This window comes from Sander lucioperca, chromosome 12, assembly GCF_008315115.2.
Source record: "Sander lucioperca isolate FBNREF2018 chromosome 12, SLUC_FBN_1.2, whole genome shotgun sequence".
NCBI classification, from domain to species: Eukaryota; Metazoa; Chordata; class Actinopteri; order Perciformes; family Percidae; genus Sander; species Sander lucioperca.
The window spans coordinates 7,269,077-7,290,604 of NC_050184.1; the positions used below are offsets into that span (position 1 = coordinate 7,269,077).

At 40.4% G+C, this 21,528-nt stretch overlaps 1 protein-coding gene across 13 annotated transcripts in view; it reads right to left on the minus strand.

Annotated features, from left to right (window-relative positions):
• The window catches only part of si:dkey-178k16.1 (band 4.1-like protein 1), a 40,698-nt gene extending 19,564 nt beyond the window's left edge, over nt 1-21,134 (minus strand). For 7 of the 13 annotated variants that reach the window (XR_004899016.1, XM_036008223.1, XM_036008222.1 and 4 more), the window contains exons 1-3: nt 20,833-21,134; nt 6,146-6,234; nt 5,667-5,816 (exon numbers count right to left, since the gene is read on the minus strand). Coding sequence is in view for 12 of the 13 variants with exons in the window: in XM_036008223.1 (XP_035864116.1) it covers nt 5,667-5,816; nt 6,146-6,217 (222 nt within the window). In the remaining variant the exon portion in view is untranslated. The remainder of the gene's footprint in view (nt 1-5,666; nt 5,817-6,145; nt 6,235-20,832) is intronic. The other 6 variants (XM_036008220.1, XM_036008219.1, XM_036008224.1 and 3 more) reach the window with 4 other exon arrangements.
• Nucleotides 21,135-21,528: the final 394 nt, after the last annotated feature.

A 21,528-nucleotide genomic window follows, 5' to 3' on the forward strand; every position in this document is an offset into this window, starting at 1 on the left:
CTATATAAGGGGAGGAAATGCATTTCGCATCAGTGGCATTTTAACAGACCACACCTATTTTGTATCCTGCTCTTCAGGGCTGAAAGCAAGGCCTCTGTGGGATGCACAGACGGCCTTGGCAAAATGCTATCTCCACACACACACACACACACACACACACACACACACGATCTCCTAGGGAAACCTGGCTCCTCTGGGAACAAAGCGACCAAGCAGCTGTTACCATGGAAACAGAAGTACTGTAATAGGTTGCTTCTGTATGTGCATGTGCCCTCTCACTTTCTCTATCTCTGGTTACTACAAGGCCATCACAGAGCTTTCTTCAGCTCTTGCAGGAAAATCCAGCAGTACAGTAAGCAAATCTTTTAAATATTTAAAAGGATAATCAATTTATCATAACAAAGTGATCTGTCTCTCAATCAAATTAACAATAATTTGTATCATGCTGAGGCTGAGGCTGTCATGAGCAAAGCAGTGAGAGAATAATGCTTATTAACAGGCAGAGGCTGCAGTCAGTGATATTTTTGGGGAGTTGTGCATATATTCGATTTCCTTACAAAATGAAATTGTAACACACATCTCAGGTGGTCCCCCAAGCATGGCAACCAATTCAGGAGGTGCTGATGAGATTTTGTTGTCGCTCCAATTGGCTCCAATCACATTTCTGTAACTAGTTCTGTGGGCTGATTGTGTTAGCAGCCATTTGCTAGAAATCCATTTTGCTGATGGCCTCGCCCATGCAAACAAGATGAGGAGAGACAGAAATGAAATGAAATGAAATCTATCGAACTTAGTCACTTTGACTATGCAAGCAGAAGGATAGCACTGTGGAATCAAATAACTAGAGAAACTGTAAAGGTGGTAAAGTTAGCCTGAGTCAGTGTACGTAGCTACTATTATGAAATGTTATAGCAAAACTTTTTTCTTAGATACAGCACTCAAACTGTAATGTGAAGTGAAACAAATGACAAAAAATCCCATCACAGAACAAAAGAATAACCCTGATTAGGTCACCAGGGTTATTTGTGAGACTGCAGAAAGCTCCCTCCAGAGCTACAAAAGACTTCTTACAACTGTTTTCACAGGCTTTGTATTAGTCCGTAATGAGTAAACTGAGCTTCATGTGTAAAATAGGTAGTCTGACATCACCAGACCAAAATGCAAATGTGAGTTAGTCTGGAACTACTCAGTTAATTTTCTATATCCAAGGGGCATTATCAACGGCTGTGGACCTAAATTCCTCTGGACGCACAACCATTGGCTAGACCTACAACCAATCAGAGCCACAAAATGTGTCTGTGAACGACTGTTGCCATTTTTGCCATCAGAATTTTAAAATAGTAATTCAACACAAAGTTCCACATCAGCAGCAGCCATCTTGGTAGTTTTCAAAAATGCTTCATTGGTGCTCCTCTTTACTAAGCTAGGGTTACGCTTGCCGCTTCCCTGGCGCCAAAATTGTTTTCCCAGGATGGCAAAGTCATGACCCACCCTGCTCTACTTGCTATTGGCTAGAACTCTCGTTTAGACATGAGGAGTGAGATTGGTCAGGGTTAGGTTAAGAATATAAGGATAAGCAAATCAGAGGCAGAGTAGGGCGGGTCATGCCTTCGCCATCCTCGAAAAAATAAATATCACGTTGCCGGCACGAGGGTGCACAAGCAAAACATTTTGACATCACGTATTTTGTGTAAAGCGTAAAGGCTCCAAAAGTTGTCAGTCATCATCTGAAACCCGTACCATATGAGATAAACATTTGTGATTGGCCCGAACAGGATCTGGTCGGCTGGAAATCTGCCTGAATGGGAAAGGACCAGATGTATCTGCCAGAGCAAATAAAAAAGAAACCTCCAGATTTGTCTAGTTTCCAGGATATAAAATAGGTGGAATGCCCCTTTAATAAAACAGCAGCCTATAATAAAACTTGACATTGACTTGACATTTTCTTGATTTTAGTCATGCCACTTTTTATGCACATTTCAGTTGAAGTAAACAAACAACAGAGTTGTACTTCACACTGGATACCATGGTGGAAATCACTTGAAATTGCAGGGACCAGAGTCATTTTATTAAAACCTTTAATGACTCGTTCACCAAGTTTGGCTCATGAACACTTGGGAAAAAAAACCTAAATTATATTTGTTCTAAAGTTCCTATATATATATATATATATATAGGAACTTTAGAACAAATATAATTTAGGGCTTTTTTTCCAAGTGTGTGTGTGTGTGTGTGTGTGTGTGTGTGTGTGTGTGTGTGTGTGTGTGTGTGTGTGTGTGTGTGTATATATATATATATAAAAGCTGTTTACTTTTTATCTGTGAAAAGTCGCTTTAGCTCAAAGCAAAGTATAGACAAGCTGGTTCTTAGGATGTGGAGCAGTGTAGAAGACAGGCTGCCCTTCAACCTAGGCTGTGCTCCAGTGTTAGCAAGTATACAGTATACATTCTGAAGTTCCTTGAGAAAGAGCCTGAACTCACTTAAACCTTCAGAGGCTCAGGTATGCAGCTGGCTGTGCACACAGAGAGAGCGATGCTGCAGGAAAACATGGTAGAATATCCTGCAGATAAGCTGATGTTATCATTCTTTAAAGGAGGCCGAGCTTGGTCCCAGTGTCATGAATCTTTTATTTGGATTTAACTCGTTAACCACATGATCACATGAACCTCACATTTATGGAGCTGGGTGTTTCTCTCGGGAGGCACTTTAAATGTAAGAATGTTGAACACTCTGAACTGTAGGTTTATTGCTTTTATCCTTTGCATATAAATGTATCTGTTGTCGCACTTTTTATACATGATTGTTGCTACTGCTGCATCCCAAGAGAACAGCTACAGAAATTATTTGGTTTTTGGTCAGATATATTAGAGGTCTGTATTACAATTTAGCCTACTTATGTGAAACAAAAGCACATTTCCACAGTGCCAGTAAAGGATCCACTGAGGATAAATGGACAAGAGCAGTTATTTCTTTTGTTATTTCTATCACTATGTGAAAAAGGCACTTCTTAAATAGCATAGCTGGTCAGCATCAGCAGCTGAGCTTTGAAGTATCAATGGAACAGAATACTTTGCAGACCCCAAACAGCCCTGTCTCTCTAATAAAGAGGAAATTCACATGACCATGTGGTTAACCAGCAGAAATGAATGAACCGCGGAAATGAATATTTGCATTTCATAGGTTGGACCTGCAGAGAAAATTCCATTCAGCCAAAGTTTAAGTTGTAAAAATATGCGTACAATGGTCTCCTCAGGATGTTATTTAAAAAGCCAGATGTTTCAATGGTTTTTGGGAAAAGTAATAACTTGAGCTTAAAGGCTGTGAAATAGGCTACTGTAAGCAGGTGCAGGTTCTTTCCTTAATCATATGGCTTTAAGTAAAGGACTATACAAATGCACAGAGCTCAATCAATATCTATAATGCTGTGAGCCAAACATCAATATGAGGCTCAGGCTGCTTCTCTGTGTTTTTATCATCAGGGAACGCTCTCTCAGTGGCCATCATGACTGTCATTAAAGCAAGGATTTCACTGTATTCATCATTGTGTCCCCGCTTGCCTTTTTTTCATTGCACACACAGTGATATACACACTCACATAATGTACATACTACATTACACAAGCGGGCACTCCTTTATCTAGCTTCTCTCCATCTTTTTCCACCACCTCCCCCACTCTCTTCATCTTTTCCTCCTCCTCTTTCCTTCTTCCATTCTATTTTCTCCCCGGTCAAACCTAAGAGCACTCATCTGTCAACTGTATGGATTTCCTGTCAAATCCCAGTACTATAGTGTCACTGCCCAGGTGACATGAAAAAATGTGTGTGCATGTGTGTATGCATGCACGTAACCAAGACAGAGGGAGAGATGGGGGTTTGAGTTGAAGGAGAATGTGTGTGTGATGCCTTGGTCAGAACTCCTGACATATTATTTCTCCACTCGAAAGTGTAAATGTGAGGTCATGTGAGAGACAGTAAGCCATAAAAGGAATATAGTGACATGAATGAGGTTGAGCCAACAAGATCATTCCCTTCACACATCACACTCCATCAGCAGCAGCAGCAGCAGCCAATGGGGTTTCAGTACTGGCTTTAATGTGATTCACGGCAGCTCTGTAAGTCCTGGCCAGGATCTTCCTCTGGTGTGAAACACCCACTTTGACACACCTCGCTTTACCTCAACAGTCATTTCACTCCAGATGAATTTTCTGCAGTGTTCGATCATGATAAGCATGTGAGCTACTGTGAAATTCAAATAAACCAAGAGCTACGCCCGTCTGTTTACAAACACAAAAGGCTACAGAGTCATGATTCATGGAAGCCGGAGATTGCTCATCTGGGTCTTTTATCCCCCACAATGCAGAGCTTGTGGTACCTCAATCCACCCATAACTCACCCTCTCAGTAAGAATAGCAACAGAGCTGCATTTCCTGACTGAGTAGCATGTTTTACCGAGACTAAATCCCACTGAGGTGTACCATGGTGTAGTGTGCTGAGTCAAGGGCTCTGTTCAAATGAGGGAGATGTACACCAGCTTCTTAAAATGATGATCACCCTGCACAACCAGATATAATATTTAAGCCTGTGTGCATTTTAGCGTGGAGAAACAGCCAAACTGTTTTATTGGCACTGCAAAACAACATTTTCAAATAATTATTTCTAATTATGTTTCTGCATGTTTCCAGAATTTAATCCAGATATTTTTCCCCAGTTTACAGGTTGCTAAAGAACATTTCCTACCATCCTGTATTATTCCCAGAACTACTGTAATTTTATGATCAGATCTGTGACTGTCAGAGTTCCAGAGATAACCATGTAGGACTGTGAAGTAGTATACAGTCCAGGGTTACAAGTAAACGGTTTAACTATTTAAACTATTTAATCTGGATGTAAAAGTAAAAGTAGCTAATTGTATCTGAATTTCCTTAAGATTTGCAAAACAGAAAATGAATGCTTCCATCCACAATTTAATGAGAATATTAGAATCTGAATGCGTCAACATGAACATTTGCAGGGTGACCTCTAGCTCACCTGGTAGAATGTGCTTAGAGAGTCCTTGGCAGCGGCCCGGGTTTGAATCCGACCTTCAGCCCTTTGCTGCGTGTCATCCCCTCTCTCTCCCTCCTTTTCTGTCTATCTACCCCTATCTAATAAAATAAAAAGCCCCCCCGCGCCCCCCAAAAAGATAGAAGATAAAGATAAAAGAGTTTGAATTTCTGGCGTTTCCACTGCACATAAAAACATGCGACTGGTAACGCACTTATAGAGGGACCCCAAAATGTTGATAATAATCCCTCATTGATTGCACAAAAATACTGTGTGCTTGCACAACTACATCAAGTACTGTAAGTCAAAGTTGGACAAGGAAGTCGGTCTGTAAAACATTTGGGTAACATTGTTATATATTGTTGACCTTATGTTTTGCTTTAAATCTCTGTGACTGTCTGACTGCTCACTTCTTGCCCGGCCCAGATCTCAACAAATAATTTGGTAAGTTAAAATGTTATTACTGATAAGAATTATATGAAAATTATGAATGTAAGACCTGTGTTGTAATAATCTTTTAATAATCTTTAAAACACATAATTATATTTATATTTATATATTTATATTTGTTTCACATGGATTGATCAGACTTTTTATCTATCCATGAAGAAGTGGGTAGCATACCTCGACTCCAGCCTCATAGTCCGAGCCGTCAAGTAGAGTGATTTTGACAGGGACGGTCTTGGGCCGCTTGCTGCTTTTCTGGGGGGATTTGGAGGCTTTGCTGGGGGTCTTCTCTGAGCTATCATCCATATCCCCCTGGTCCTCAGGAACCTGGGAGAGAGAAAATCCTTCCTCTAAGTGTGTGAGCTTCAAATCACCGTACTTTGTCTTTCATATAAATATTTTAATTCTGAGTCTCAAAGGGGCATTTTGTACTTGTCTTTCAAAGTGATTTCAATCCAAAATATTTGATCATGTGAGGCAATCATCAAATGCATGATGTAGTGTGAGCTGCTGCTCTAAGATGTTGAGACGTTAAGTTGCTGGCACAGGCAGAGCGGGCTAGCTGCCTTGCATATCAAACATGCCGGAAGGCCCCTGAGTGATTGAGAGGCCTGAGTAAAATGATTTACAGCTGCTGAGTTCCACAGCACTCCCACCTGATTGGTTCTCATGGCGTCACCCTCCATTGCACTCTTCAATTCCCCAGCCAAAGCCGTTTCTGTTGTCATAGAAATGGATTGCAGTCCTGCAACCACACATAAACATATTTAGTCAACATCAACTATGTTCCTGCTAAAAAAACAAACAGTGTTGAGTGTTTACGGCTGTTGAAATTCCAGGATAAATATGAATTTCTGATGGACTCATAAGATGTGAGCAAAAGACTTTACCATCAAATCTAATGAATGGCCGCAGAACAGATACCTGTCGTGACATCACATGCAATTTGTCTTTGCAGCTGACAGCTGCTATGTGGTATCTGTAATTATCCTGTACTGCCATGCAAATTGAGTGTCTTCTTCAAACACATGGTCATTGCGTTGTGCATGAGGAAGAGATGGTGAAAGAAAGAAAGACGGTAGCTAAGCTCAGTCAGTGCTGGCTCACCGCCTCCCACAGGAGCACTCTGCATGAATAGTGCTGGCTTCAGGACGCTCTCCTCTCACACTAGCAAAGTAGATAGCATAAATTACATCAGCCAGAGAGCCCTGCGGCACGGCACAAGGTAGCAGACACACCGGGAACGAGAGAGAGAGAGAGAGAGAGAGAGAAAGAGGAGGAGGGGTCATTGGAAACATAACAACAAAAAGTACAAAAGGCAGAGGTTATGAGGAGAGAGACACCAGGCAAAGGAAAAGAGAGGGGCTGGAGATTGAGACAAACAACAATGCTGATACAATATTAAGGTGAGCCGGAGACAGATGAGCCTTGTCATTTGAAGGTGACCACTGCTACACTCGAGCTGAACTCCTGCACATTTCTGCAGGTGACATCCAGTATAATAGCTGATATTCAGATGAGGTAGTACAGCTAAGTGAAACAAATTATCTGAGAAAAACCCAGAGTCAATGTGTAGCTTTAGTTTGAAAAGGGAGCACGGTTCACAGAGTTATTACATTACTTATATGTCAGCTAACATTTTTCAAGATAACATGAGATATTTTCTTCTGAAAGAGAGACTGGATTATGATGAGGAGGCACCTGAGGAGGCAGCATTTTATGTAGGTGCCTCCTTTTCCCAGCCATAAATATGGTGGTAATTGCCAAATAATGAGGTTGTTCCTTTCCTCAAGTTGATGTTTTCTCAAAATGTTTTTCTTAGAATATCCTCATTTTCCAGCCTCAAGAAAAAAGGATGTGCTCAAGAAATGCAAACTCTGATTTAAAATGTAACAATTTCTTCTTAAGTAACTCCTGGAAATGTGTTAGCCTAAGGCATGTGTAATATGGTTTAAACTTACTTCATTAATAACTACCTATAAAGAGTAAAATGGCTTTAAAAAATGTGCTTTTCCATTCAGTGCAAACTGTCATCTAATAGTAAACTTCCCTTAGAAATTGTTGATTTGAACATGGGGCAATATACCTTATCACACACTGGGAAGATGTTCGTAATACAAACCTTGAAGCCTGGATGTAAAAAAAAGTGAAAACAGCATAAAATAAGGCAAGAGGTTAATGAGAGGAAGGGATTAGTAAGGAGGGGACATAGGAAGCTCTGATAAAAAGTACAAAGCTTCCAGGGGAAACTGTCATTAGGGAGGAGCAAAACAGAAGCTTAATTTGATCTAATAACGGACAGTGAAGTGTTTGTAAACCAGGAAAAGATATGGTACTTTTTTTCCCCAAAGAAAAGGCTCTAATTACCAAATTTTCCCTCAACCAGCTGCCTGAGTACATCTCTGTGTTTATAATTTGGGAGGCTGGAACACAGCATGTCTCAGCTTTCATGATAGGTCAGCCTCCCTCTGCATAATGAAGCCAGATCAAACAGGAGAGCAGTCTGGCACTAGGAAGGCTGCAGATGTCACACTCACACCGTGCAGTGTTCCTCCACAACTCTGAAGGGCCTGTGGGTTGTTTGATTAATCTCATTAATAAATAATGACATAATTGATTTCAAAAGATATCCTCATAATGACTGTATATTATGTGCACCCATTACATTTTTAGTATTTACTACGGTGACCCTGAGAGGCCACATTATGCAACATTAAGAAAACGCACGCAAATAGACCACAACATGCAACATAAAGACAACACATGCAAATAAACCGCAACACGCAACAAAAAGAAAATGCACGCAAATAAACTACAACACATAACATAAAGACAACACATGCAAATAGCCCACAACACAACGTAAGTGTTTCCAGGGGACACTTTTAAGTGATGCACACGTGGCTGCAGATGAAAAATCAAAGTTGAGCTGTCCTTCTAATGGTGAGTCTGCGACAACGTAGCTGGCCACACTGGCATTTTGAGCTTTTTAGACCCGTAGTGTTGTTTAATTGTAAAGTGTTGATACTATAACACCCTTCAGCCCGACATTTCATACAGAAGCTCATTTCATACGCTGTAGAAAGCAATAAAGATGATTCAAAAAACAGAGTCCATTCTTTTACCTTGACATCCATCCGTGCTCATTTCTCGGCTAAATATCAGTTCTCCTGAACAATCATTCACCTGAGCAAATCAGATCTGCAATCTGTGTGAATGTCATCCCCCCTATGAAGCAGATGTCTCAGTGTATGTATGTAGATATATCAGTAAATCACAAGCAAACGAAAAGAAGAATCCTAATAGATCAGTGTCAGAGACTTAGGACGCTCATTTCACACACATCATGATTGCGAGGCCAATCAACTCTTTCATTTGGGTCACTTTGTGATTCAATCACTCCTGCTCCACATCAGTTCTGGTCTCCGCACACCTAATGATCTGTGCGAGGGAGATGATGGAGACTGAGAAGTGTGAGGTGCTGCTGCTTAGACTCAACATTCCTGTAACAGTCACTGACGTCAAACAGACTCCCATTAAAGGTCTTTCTCCACAAAATCATCTGGGGCCTTTTGGTTTTTGAGCCTCAAAGAGCAAACATCAAGGAAAGTCTTTGTTGAGTATGACAGCATCAGGTTGGGTGATGCTCTGAAAACAACGTGCAGGATTGAAGGCCTCCAAAAATAGGTGCATTACATAAGTTTGCTTATCTTTACTTAAATAAGACAGAAATACATTTTATTTATACTTCAGAAGTGTATGGCCCAAATTAAAACAATGTCAGATGAGATTTGGGAAAGTGCTTATATTATGATGGTTATCTAACTCAGTGGTTCTTAACCTTTTCAAGTTGCAACCCCCCAGAATAATCAGGTTGGTGTTTGCGCGGTCACTGTGTGTGCACTGTGGTGTACCTATGTGTGTGTGTGTGTGTGTGTGTGTGTGTGTGTGTGTGTGTGTGTGTACGTGCGTGCGTGCATGCATGTGTGTCTGTTTTGTGTGTGTTTAGTTTAAATGTGTTTCTGTCCTGATGTAAATCAATTGCACTTACAACTAACTAAAGGTCACAGCTGTCCCAAACTACCAATGGTGGCAATTGTATAAGACATCAAGAGACAGAAGTCAAGGTAACATTGATAGAAAAACGGGGGAAGCTTTGCAACCCATTCTCACTGTTTATTCACACTGTTAAATGAACACTACTTACTATGTTAAAGGCCCTGAGAACCTATTTAACTAAAATAACTATAGTAATAAATTTGGTTATTTCACATCATTTTCGTCTGTGCTCTTCTCACTATTTAGAAGTCGGTGGGGCACTGTTGAAAAGAGGTGATGTCACAAATGTGCATGCACCAATCAGAATTGAGCAACATAAGAATCAGAATAACAATGTGATGACAGTTGCTGTGGGATTCTTTGCTCAGGTTGCCATGGAGATGCCGCTGTCAGTCAAATCAGATCAACCCACACAGTTCTCCTCGTCCAAGTAAATTTGCAGACTGGAAAATCAGAACAATGAGCTGAAAGACTGTAGAGATGAGGGTAGCTGCAGAGTCCAATCATTCTGTATGGGTTTGTCACCACAAGTGTAACCCTTTTACATCACACAGAGTCATTTGAGCCATTGCTATTACAAAAAAATAATGTTTTATAGCCGCTTTAGGATTTCAAACCAAGGTCAGGTGTTTTAATCTACTCCATGTTAACCAGCTACATCATGAACCATTTGTATTAGGGAACACCTTGACCCTCCCAAATACAGGAACAACATCATGATAATCTTAAATTGATCTTATTTAATGTTAAATCCCCTTCAATTCAATTGTGCAGGATGGTGGAGACACTGACATGAACACATGCAATATATAATGCAATCAATTGCAATAGTCATGCAATAAGTAGTGTTTTTAAAGCTTCTACAGTATGATTTTATCTTGACAGGTGTTGATCCTTTTACTCTTAAGCTCATAGTATTGTTATATTGTACTTCACCTTACAAGTCACCATTGAGGTGAATCATCTCTGTGACAGTCTAAATAATTTATAAGCTTCGCAAATGTTCAGAACATGAATTATTTCCAAAACATTAAGTACAGCATGTTCTGTCTGGAATAGGCTATACCCTGCTTCTGCTCATGTTCCTACATTTGAAATTAAAAATCTTGAGTTCTATCCAAAAACTTTTTTCAGTGTCACTGTTGTCTGTTTGTGCCAAGGGCAAAAAGCCAATTTTTTAAATTCTATTGCAACACTACCCCCCTCAGAATTTGGACCAGACATAGAAACGTTCCTACATACCGAACCCTACATGAAGGTCTAAATTCTCTTTCTGCACTGCCAGAAATGAAATGAGAAATATGAACTTTTATTATTTTTTTCCTTCTGAAGGCTTTTACTGGTAATTTATTAGGATTAGCCTTTACATCTTACCTTGTGTAACTTTAACTTGCAGAACGAAACTCCAACACCCAGGTCCCCATTCAAATAGAGAGGACTTGACCTGATCATCTTAGCTGCTGGTGGCACACAAGATCCACCAACATTTAGCAAGTTTACCTGCATAAACCCTGCAATCCATTCAGTATGGGAGGGAGCCATGAGTCATTTACACCTCCTGGCTGTCTGTCACCACATAGAAGAGTGTACAGATGGTCCAACAAAGATGAGACGTCTGTAAACTTGTATTTTTCTGCAGCAAAGTACGTGCCTCCACATTGCAAACATTTTTCACCACATCGCATTTTGATTCAAAGATTTATTGTCTTTGTGGGTGACAAGCAAAGATGATAGATCTAATGTCTATGATGTACGGTATCTCTGACTGTCAAGAAGAACAGATTGTATCAAATCAAATGAATACGCTTTGTTTCCATAAGAAGTGTTGCCTATTCAAGTGTGTTACAAAACACTGCAGGCATCATAAAGATAAGCTGTCTCGCTGATAAGTTAAAATATTTTAAGATAAGACAGATATGCACGATTCAGCCTAGTTTTTCATCTGATCAGCCTATTTGAGATCAACTGCAAGATTTTGAAACTGCACTCACTGAAGAGGAAAGAAGTCTCAAACTGCAGAACGTCAACAAAAGGAAGCAAAATGCCGACAATGTGATGCCCCAAACAACTCATTGTCTGCAGTGGGGCAGCTCATGATGGCTGATCATAGGGCAGAATGATGCCCATGATGCACCATTTACCTCAGCCAGCCTGTGCCCATTTGTCTTCATGATGTCTCTCAAACAAAGAGTCTGTCAATTTAGAGGCCCCGGAAATTGATGCTTCTTGGGGCGGGCACTAGTTGCCCACAGGCCCATTCTTCATCAGCAGGTGGGCAGCAGAAATCTAGCATCTCAAAAAGCAGGGGAAACACAGCTTGTGGATTCCTTTCGCTCCTCAAACACAGTATGCTGTTAGGAAATTGTGCATGTGCTAACAGTGTCAAGTGTTTGCCTTCCTCCAGAGTGTATTGGAGAAAAAACGTTTATACCGTGTATACCGTGGCACAGTGTCATCAGCACCTCCTTTGGTCGGAATATCAAAGCTTTGCAAGAGAAGTGTTTTGGTATTATTTCACAGTGGTTTTAAAGGGGTGATAAAATGCAAAACCGATTTTACCTTGTCATAGTTGAATAACGACAGGTGGGTAAATAGGACATACATAGAAGCTCAAAATCCCATTGATACCCCTATCCTCTGCAAATCTCACATTTTGAAACTGCCGCTGAAAACGGGCGAATCTCAACAAAGCTGGAAGCTGACGTAAGCATCCCAACTCCTAGTCTTTGTCACGCCCCAACATTTGCATAGGCTACACCACTGACCTGAGGTCAGCTTAGTCTTCTAAATCTAGCTAGGTCATGCAGATCTCCAGAGGTCCGCTATTTAATTACTAAATTCACTTCTGAGACTTTTTTATGCGAGAAATCAAGTACGTAGAGGTCAAACATGAGCCGTTTTACAAAAATTGGTGGCTAATTGCAAATTTTGTCCGACTGTGTCGCAGTTCAGCAGGAGCTCAGCAGGCTACGTGACAGCGGCCGGTGCTGCCTCGCCGTCCGGCGTGTCCTACTTCATAGACTCCGGCTCGCTGTGAGCTAGCTGGATCTCCGTCACAAAGGGAAGCCAGCGGCGCTCCATACCCGCGCAAAGTCACCAGTTCTGGGTTACTGGACTACAAAATACCGAAATTCAAACTGTAAATATACTTTAATTATGCCGAAATTGAAGCTAACTAGCCGCGATCTGTACACATATGATTGAAGGGACAGTAGCAGCTAACGAAATCCCCAATGTTCACAAAAATGCATTAAATTGAAATCGGACACCATAGTTAGCTTTATAAGATCTTGGGGTAGATTTTATATAAGTGGCGTGATGAAATTCAAACTGTAAATATACTTTAATTATGCCGTAATTGAAGCTAACTAGCTGCAATCTGTACACATAGGATTGAAGGGACAGTAGCAGCTAACGAAATCCCCAATGTTCACAAAAATGCATTAAATTGAAATCGGACACCATAGTTAGCTTTAGAAGATCTTGGGGTATATGTTATATAAGTGGCGTGACGAAATTCAAACTGTAAATATACTTTAATTATGCCTAAAGTGAAGCTAACTGTACACATAGGATTGAAGGGACAGTAGCAGCTTACGAAATCCCCAATGTTCACAAAAATGTATTAAATTGAAATCGGACACCATAGTTAGCTTTATAAGACCTTGGGGTATATGTTATATAAGTGGCGTGACGAAATTCAAACTGTAAATAGACTTTAATTATGCCGAAAGTGAAGCTAACTAGCTAGCCGCGATCTGTACACATAGGATTGAAGGGACAGTAGCAGCTTACGAAATCCCTAGCTAATGTTCACAAAAATGCATTAAATTGAAATCAGACACCATTGTTAGCTTTATAAGACCTTGGGGTAGATGTTATATAAGTGGCGTGATGAAATTCAAACTGTAAATATACTTTAATTATGCCGAAATTGAAGCTGACTAGCCGCGATCTGTACACATATGATTGAAGGGACAGTAGCAGCTAACGAAATCCCCAATGTTCACAAAAATGCATTAAATTGAAATCGGACACCATAGTTAGCTTTATAAGACCTTGGGGTATATGTTATATAAGTGGCGTGACGAAATTCAAACTGTAAATAGACTTTAATTATGCCGAAAGTGAAGCTAACTAGCTAGCCGCGATCTGTACACATAGGATTGAAGGGACAGTAGCAGCTAACGAAATCCCTAGCTAATGTTCACAAAAATGCATTAAATTGAAATCGGACACCATTGTTAGCTTTATAAGACCTTGGGGTAGATTTTATATAAGTGGCGTGATGAAATTCAAACTGTAAATATACTTTAATTATGCCGAAATTGAAGCTAACTAGCTGCAATCTGTACACATAGGATTGAAGGGACAGTAGCAGCTAACGAAATCCCTAGCTAATGTTCACAAAAATGCATTAAATTGAAATTGGACACCATTGTTAGCTTTATAAGACCTTGGGGTATATGTTATATAAGTGGCGTGACGAAATTCAAACTAAATATACTCTAGTTATGCCGGCAGCTGGCAGCCAGAGCCCCGAGTCCCAGTAGTCCAGTAGCCGAGAAACGGTGACTTTCACTGGGTATGGAGGTTGCCGTTTTCTCGTCAGACTGTGTGGAGCTCCTAAAGTCCGACACGTCTTACCAAATTTGCAATTAGCAATTAATTTTCGTAAAACGGCCCATATTTGAGCTTTATATAGTTGATTTCTCGCATAAAAAAGTCTCAGAAGTGAATTTAATAACGAAATAGCCCGACAAACAACGTATAACTTTGCAGTGTCTAAAATATGAGACCTGCTGTCTCGTCTCCAATGTGTTTCTATGGGGTTCGCTCAAACCAATCAGCGTGCAGCTCATCTAAATATTCATTAGCATACCATATTTGGAAGAAAAGCTCTTGTTCCAAATAGAGCCATATTCACAGGGTAGTTAAGGGCCTAATAAAATAGCATTCGGGCAATTTTCAGCCCAACCAATGTTACATACCCTATTAGGAGACCTTAAGGAACAGTGTGAAATACATTATATAATCATTCTATCACCCCTTTAAACATAACCTTAATATATAACAGGTAATCTCCATTCTAACCCTACCTACGTAGGTAGGAAACCATTTTTAAATAATAACTAAGATTTTAAAAACATATCTCAACATTTTTCAGGTTTTCAAGCTCTTATCAGCACAATGAGGGAGCTACCTCCCCCTCACTGTGGAAGCCGATGATTGCTCAATTTTACAGCTTTTAGATCAACTGTGATTCAGCACTATTAGATTTGTTACTGGTAAACAGACTGGTAGTTACTGTATGAATGAATGAGGACGAGTAGTACCTGATTAACTGTGATTCAGCTTAATAATTAGTTACTGGTAAACAGACTGGAAGTTTCTGTATTAATGAATGAGGAACGACTGAGGAGCGTCTGGTTAGTTAATGGGTTACAAAAACAAAGTAGTGATAGTAGCAGTAGTAGGAGCAGTAGTACAGAAGAATAAATTATGTCTCATCTGCTGCAGAGAGGAGCACACAGATAAATGTGCTTACTGTGATACCCAGGCAGTGTTCTTCCTTTGCCAGAACGTCTTTTGAGACTACATAATTTACATAAATGAGCAAAGCATACCCCAAACTGTACTCCTGTTTATTAGACTATTCATTAATTTGGAGATTTAAAGAGATATTACTTTTGCTCAGAAACAAAGACAGTTTGCTTCAACCAAACCATCTGTCTGTTTTCAGGACGTTTGAAGAGATAATTCTCATTGACTGCAAATGGATCCAAGTCTCCTTATTTTGTGCCAAGTGTAAAAGTATCCTTGTAGTTTTCCAGGCATTTAGCTGAAAGGTTGGTCGCTCTAATGGATTACTGGCACTTTCTGGAGGTTAATTCCTTCCTGGATTGCAATACTGATTGGCTGGTTGGTCCACCACTTTGGTCCAGACTGAAATATCTACTGGAATACTGGAGGCATTGTCATGACATTTTGCACGGACATTCATGTTCCCAGTAAGGATGCATTCTGTTGATTTTGGTTATCCCTTGACGTTTCCTCTAGCACCACTATGAGATTGACTTTTTTTCAGTGAAATGTCTTGACAACTACTGAATGGATTGCCATGGAATTTGTTACAAACATCCACAGTGCCCAGAGGACGTATCCTAAAAACGTTGATGATCCTTTGACTTTTCATCTACATTAGTGCCACCAGCAGGTCAGAATTTAAATTTGTCCAATACTTTTTATGACCTATACCTGCAAAACTAATGACATTACCATCAGCCTCAGCTGTACTTTGTGTTAAGTGCTGATGTCAGCATGCTAACATGCTACACTGAGATGAGATGTTGAACATTATATCTGTTAAACGGTACAGTACAGCCACGCAGAGCCAGTAGCATGGCTGTAGACTCAATATAATCAATATAAAATTGTATGCTGTTCTTACTGCTCAAATTCCTAGCATTTCTAATCCAACACTCTACATTTACAATTTAATGAGCACAGTGTATACCAAGACTGTCATGGTTACCACGACTACTAGTGTGAACAGCTATACATTTTTACATTGTTTATATCTAAAGCAGCTACTGTTGCTAAATAGGCAATAGAATGCACTGCCACATAAAAAGTATTACATGAGCTGTATACATCATGTTGAATTACCGTACGTCCAATGACATGCACAGAAGCCACCCACCCCCAGCCAATCACTGAACATTTCTCAATGAGCCTTGCAATTTTATCATGCAGCCCCTCCACATCTCAGCTGTATAACCAGTGCCTCCCTTCTAATGGAATATAGCCAGTCCATCAATCCTTGCTGGGCAAAGGCTGGCTCTGGGAAACCAGGTACAGGACTGTGGGGGTTGGGGAAGTGGGAGTGGCAAGATGTCCTTGTTCAGGGGAAACCACATGCACACATTCTCCGAACCTTCGGCACTCAGCAGTCTTGGGAGCAGATTGCGTAGCACGACTGTTAAGTCTGCTGCAAATCATGTCACACCACAACAGAGATAAATGATACGACTAGTGAACCAATGAGGCTGCAAGTTCATCCTCCCAAAGAGAAAGCAAGCCCATAGAAAGTTACCTGCGTCGACATAGTACAAGGTAGTACTCTCTCATGGGAATTGTCTGCACTATACAGCAGGGGATATTATAGGGGTTAGTATACAGTAGTTCTACACTTCAGCATCTAAAGAACAAAGCTCCATTTTTAAGCTGATATTATAGACAGATTGCATGATTGCAAACTTATCATCATTATCACTTGGAGTTGGAGAAGGTGGCAAATGTGCATATCAAAATTATTAGGGGGGGAGGGGTGTCATTGTAAAGTTAATCCTCGCTGATTAAAACAAATCAGGCAGTGAAATCTCTCAAAATGAGCTGTCAGAATGCATCATTTGATTTATGAGATGAATATCTTAAATATTAATCAGTTTACACGAGTGGAAGAGCCAACCTCCTCCATTCTACACGCCAAAGTAATCTTACATCAATTTGCTACAGTAAAGGGGTCATGTCAGGATATGTAACAAGGCATGAGAACATTACATTAAAAGGTCAAAAGAAATTTTGGAATTTTTAGAACATGATTGGAATACTCAGACTGTTAACCTTTTTGCTATCAGAAAACAGAATTATTTTTAGAACAATCACTGTACAGACAGTTGTGTGGGTGATACTGATGGTGAGACATGTTGATGTTAAAACTGAACCACAGAGTGGAATCAGAACCTACTTGGCTCGGCCTCGACAGAATCTGAAGATTATGACATGATAATTCTACAGGCCTTTACTTGCAGAGTCAAATAGAGGAAAACAAAACATAGCTTCCCTCTTTAGCACAATGACAGGAAAATGACCACAGTTCTTTTTTTTGACCAAACGATGGTTAACACAGAGACACCAGGCGTGCCTGTTTAAAATGCAGTTACCATGGAAACCTTAGCCTAACATTGTCTGTCAAGCTTATCACAATAAGACAGAAAAAGACAAAAGAGAGAGAGAGAGAGAGAGAACAGCCTGTAGAAATGATTTTGCTAGATTAAATACACACTCGTAACATAGAAGAAGAGGTGAACAATCACATGGTGGCACTGAAGAATGTGACAGTTCATATAGAGGTGGGCGCACTGAAGTGAGACGGTGGTGGTGGGTGGAAGACGATGACCAACAATAGGATGCTAGCTTCTAGTCTGCTTTAAAGTGGTTTGACATGAACACAAAGGGTCGGTAAAAATAAATCGATGTGTATGTCACTGGAGGGACAGATGATGTCAGATTATTATTAAACATATTTAGTTGTACACCCTTTGGGGAGGATCATGTGTTGCTCACAAAACTGGCCAGACTGTTCAAATCAAATATGCAATATGTGATGTACCATATAGCTGTCAAAATAAAAATGGTGGCGTGGCCGGGTTGGGTCAGTGGGTAGAGCAGGCGCACATATACTTGGAGGTTTATGCCTCAACACAGAGGTCTAGGGTTCGAATCTGACCTGTGATGATTTCCTGCATGTCTTCCTCCCTCTCTCTCCTTTCTCACCTAGCTGTCCTATCAAATAAAGGCGGAAAAGACCAAAAAATAATCTTTAAAAAAAAAGAAAATGGTGGGATGGATTGTCTATCATGAGAGAGATCACTCAAGTGACCTTTACTACACTGTAAATGATCACAATATAGTATCCATTGACGCAATGTAATGTGATATTATGCCATAAATCTTCAAATGCAGGGCTTATAAATGGAGAAAAATCTAGTCAACACATGTGCTCATAATTTTAAAACCATTACTGCTATTTGGAAAAACAAGCAGGAGGACACAAAGTTTTACAACGTCAAAATAAAGTGCTGAATGCAGAAGCTGCAAAGTAATTAATCAACTTTTTTACTTTAAGAGGGTTTTTCTACATTGTTTTACAATTGGGGTCTATGGGATGGTTGTTACATTTGTACACATCTACTTATCTGATCACTTTCATTCATTCAGTCATTCACTCATTCATTCATTTTAATTTCAGAAAAGGTCTTGCTGAGTTAGGGATTGTATCCCACAACACATTGCATCACATGCGGTTATCTTTAATATGCCTTTGAAAGCTCCTCTCACTTCTAAGCGACGTGGGTTTATCTTGTGGAGAATTCCAATTTGGCTGTGAACAGACTACTGGCCTCGCTTCAATGAGCTATTACATATCGATCACAGGATGACTTTAAATAGGACTCGAGGGAGAATTGTATCAAAGTGTGCAACCTTAAACAAGCAAGCACGCTGACTTTACGTGCACAGAAACGCACACACAAAAGTGCATCCTACAGCAGTACAACCTGTGACCTAACCTTTACCCTTATGGCACGTGCGTCAATGACAGATTGCACGGAGATTACACATCGACTGGAAAGTAATGGAGTCACCGCCTGTGAACGCCATGTGTACATATAACCTTGCTAGTCCCTTCCTTATTTAACTGAAGAGTTTGCTTGACTGTCATCTTACCTGTCATAGATAAAAGCAAATTGCTCTGTGGAAAATGTAGCATGTAATTGCATTATTGTATTACCTGCACTGAGACTCCTTGAACCACCTTGACAAACCTAGAAAACAGCTATTCAATTTTTTTTCTCCTGTAGGTTTTTAACACAACATGCATCCACACAAAGATGCTTTGCCCTTTGATGTGAATGAGCAAAGGGGCGTAACAGAGGGGCACCACTGCTTATAGTTGCACTATTGTAATGTGCACCAGGGAGGCTGCAAGTGGTGCAGGTGAAAGAAAGGAAATTAAACTGGAAGATGCATGAAGGGACAGAGGCCCAGATGGCCAGAAGGATGGATTTGATATCATATTTCCCCCCTCCTTGACTCTGCCTCCACAACTACAGAGTCTGTAGTCTGTAGTCTGTAGCCTGCAGCGTGGCTGCAAAGGAGCCAGATACACAAGGACTGACAGTCTGTGTGAGTAGGATGAGTATGATGAGGGTGAACAGAATGATGCATTACTGATAATGGTAACTTTTACCATTTGACTTATCTGGAGGTGTTGAAATAAAACTTGCTGAAAACCATAATTATGTAATTTTCTTATATTGCACTTCACTTGTTAGTAAACTCTCTTTGTTGTCTCATTCTTTGTAAAACTTTTACTGTAGTGGAGTTATTTTTGCTTCTGTCCCAAAAAGACGTATGCTTTATAGTGTTATGTTTTTTGCAGATTGCTGTATCTGCTATAACTGTCAAAATCTAATATGAAATTAATTTTGTTTATAGTTTACCCAATATCTATTTTTAATTCAAATTGTCATTTTAGTATATAGGACAGAGGATCACGTGGCATTTTGAGAATACAATTCAGAGAGAAACACATCCTGTGGTTTACAGCTAAAATACAGTTTTGAGGTGCAGCTTTTAAAATTGAGGATATTTCAAACCCATTGCAGAGATGATCAAAGTGGTGTTTTACACCTATTTCCTAATCAACACATTCATTTAAATAATAATAATATTAATAATAATAATACAGCAGCATGTAGGCCAAGGAAAACAATTTGATAAACTGGACCAAGAACTAGTGTGTCCCTTTTCTTTATCTGTTTAGATAAATGTTTATTTAAAAAATACAATAACAAAAGAAATACTCGTCTAATTCTATTTTCAGAGCATTTCCAGTTTAATAGCCCAATGTAATTTCTCACATTGCAGTTCACATAGGATTCACGAGACCTTCCGATTGCCGAGGCGCCCACGCCTGCCCCCTCTGCCACACCCGCGTCAACACACCGTCTTCAATTAGCTCATTTTCTTGAGCATCAGCTGTTAGCCTATAGCTCCACATAGAGAACAATCCTTACACACACTGGCATGTCCAAGAATAGCTCTGAACAATCGTATATGGGTTGGATGTGTGTAGAAACAGGGCTGAACAGGCGATATGTGATTCAGTAAGACGATAAGAAAGGTGCACCTGCTGACTCTCTCTGCCTACTGGGCCTTGATTTGCATGGAATAAAGGATGCCCTGGTTCTATGCAGTTTATTAAACCAGCCCGCCGACCATATTGGTCGGATTAAAGCTCTGTGGCAACACCCTCCCGATCCGTCCATGAAGCACAAAGCGGTGTCTCTGCAGAGCATGTAGAGCACGGTTTTGTATTAAAGCTTGTCACCGGTAAGATGTTCCCCGTGCCTTGCCTACAATGTCAAACAACCGGCAAATGCAGCATGCACCTGTTCACCGTATCAGACAAACAAATAGGCTACAACGCAGAGCCTACCTGTCCTGTCAGGTCCGGGTGTCAAGCTTCAGTCCAGATTGTGATCATTGAGATCGCAGAAAACTGGAAGACGGACGCCACCGCCCCGGAGCGCCTTTCCTCTGCCACGGGAGGTGTAGCCCTGCAGGCTGGGACAGCAGACAGGCACAAGCCGGCAGAGATGCTTACGGACGGGAACCGCTAGGAAGAGAGTAGAGGGGCGTTTTCACCGTAAGCGAGGGAACTCCTAACGTTGTGCGTGATATGTGAGGACAGCTCCGCTTATGACACCCAGCGCCTTACCACTTGCTTTACTGATTTTCGGGTCATCTTTTCCCACCATAGCCTAAAGCACAGTGCTGAGGGGTTTTGGCATCCCTAGTTAAAAAAAAAAAAAATGCTCTAACGCACATAGAGTCTTATAGCCTAGTTTCATGGTGAGCTAGACACATTTAAACCTGCTTGTAATTAGGCCTATTGTCATTTATTTAAGACATAATCTGAGAATTTGAATATCCTAGATTTAATAAATGTCGTCTCTTGAATGAGTTTTCTGCATTCGTAAGAAGGATTCTTAATTTGTCAATTCCAAGTCTAATCGTATTCAAATTCAATAGGTCTACCTCACCTCTTTAAAATAAAGAGGGGAGGACACCTGCTGGGCTGCTGCTCCAGAGCTTTTAGCAAAGTATAGGCTACAGCACTGCAGCCTCTCCG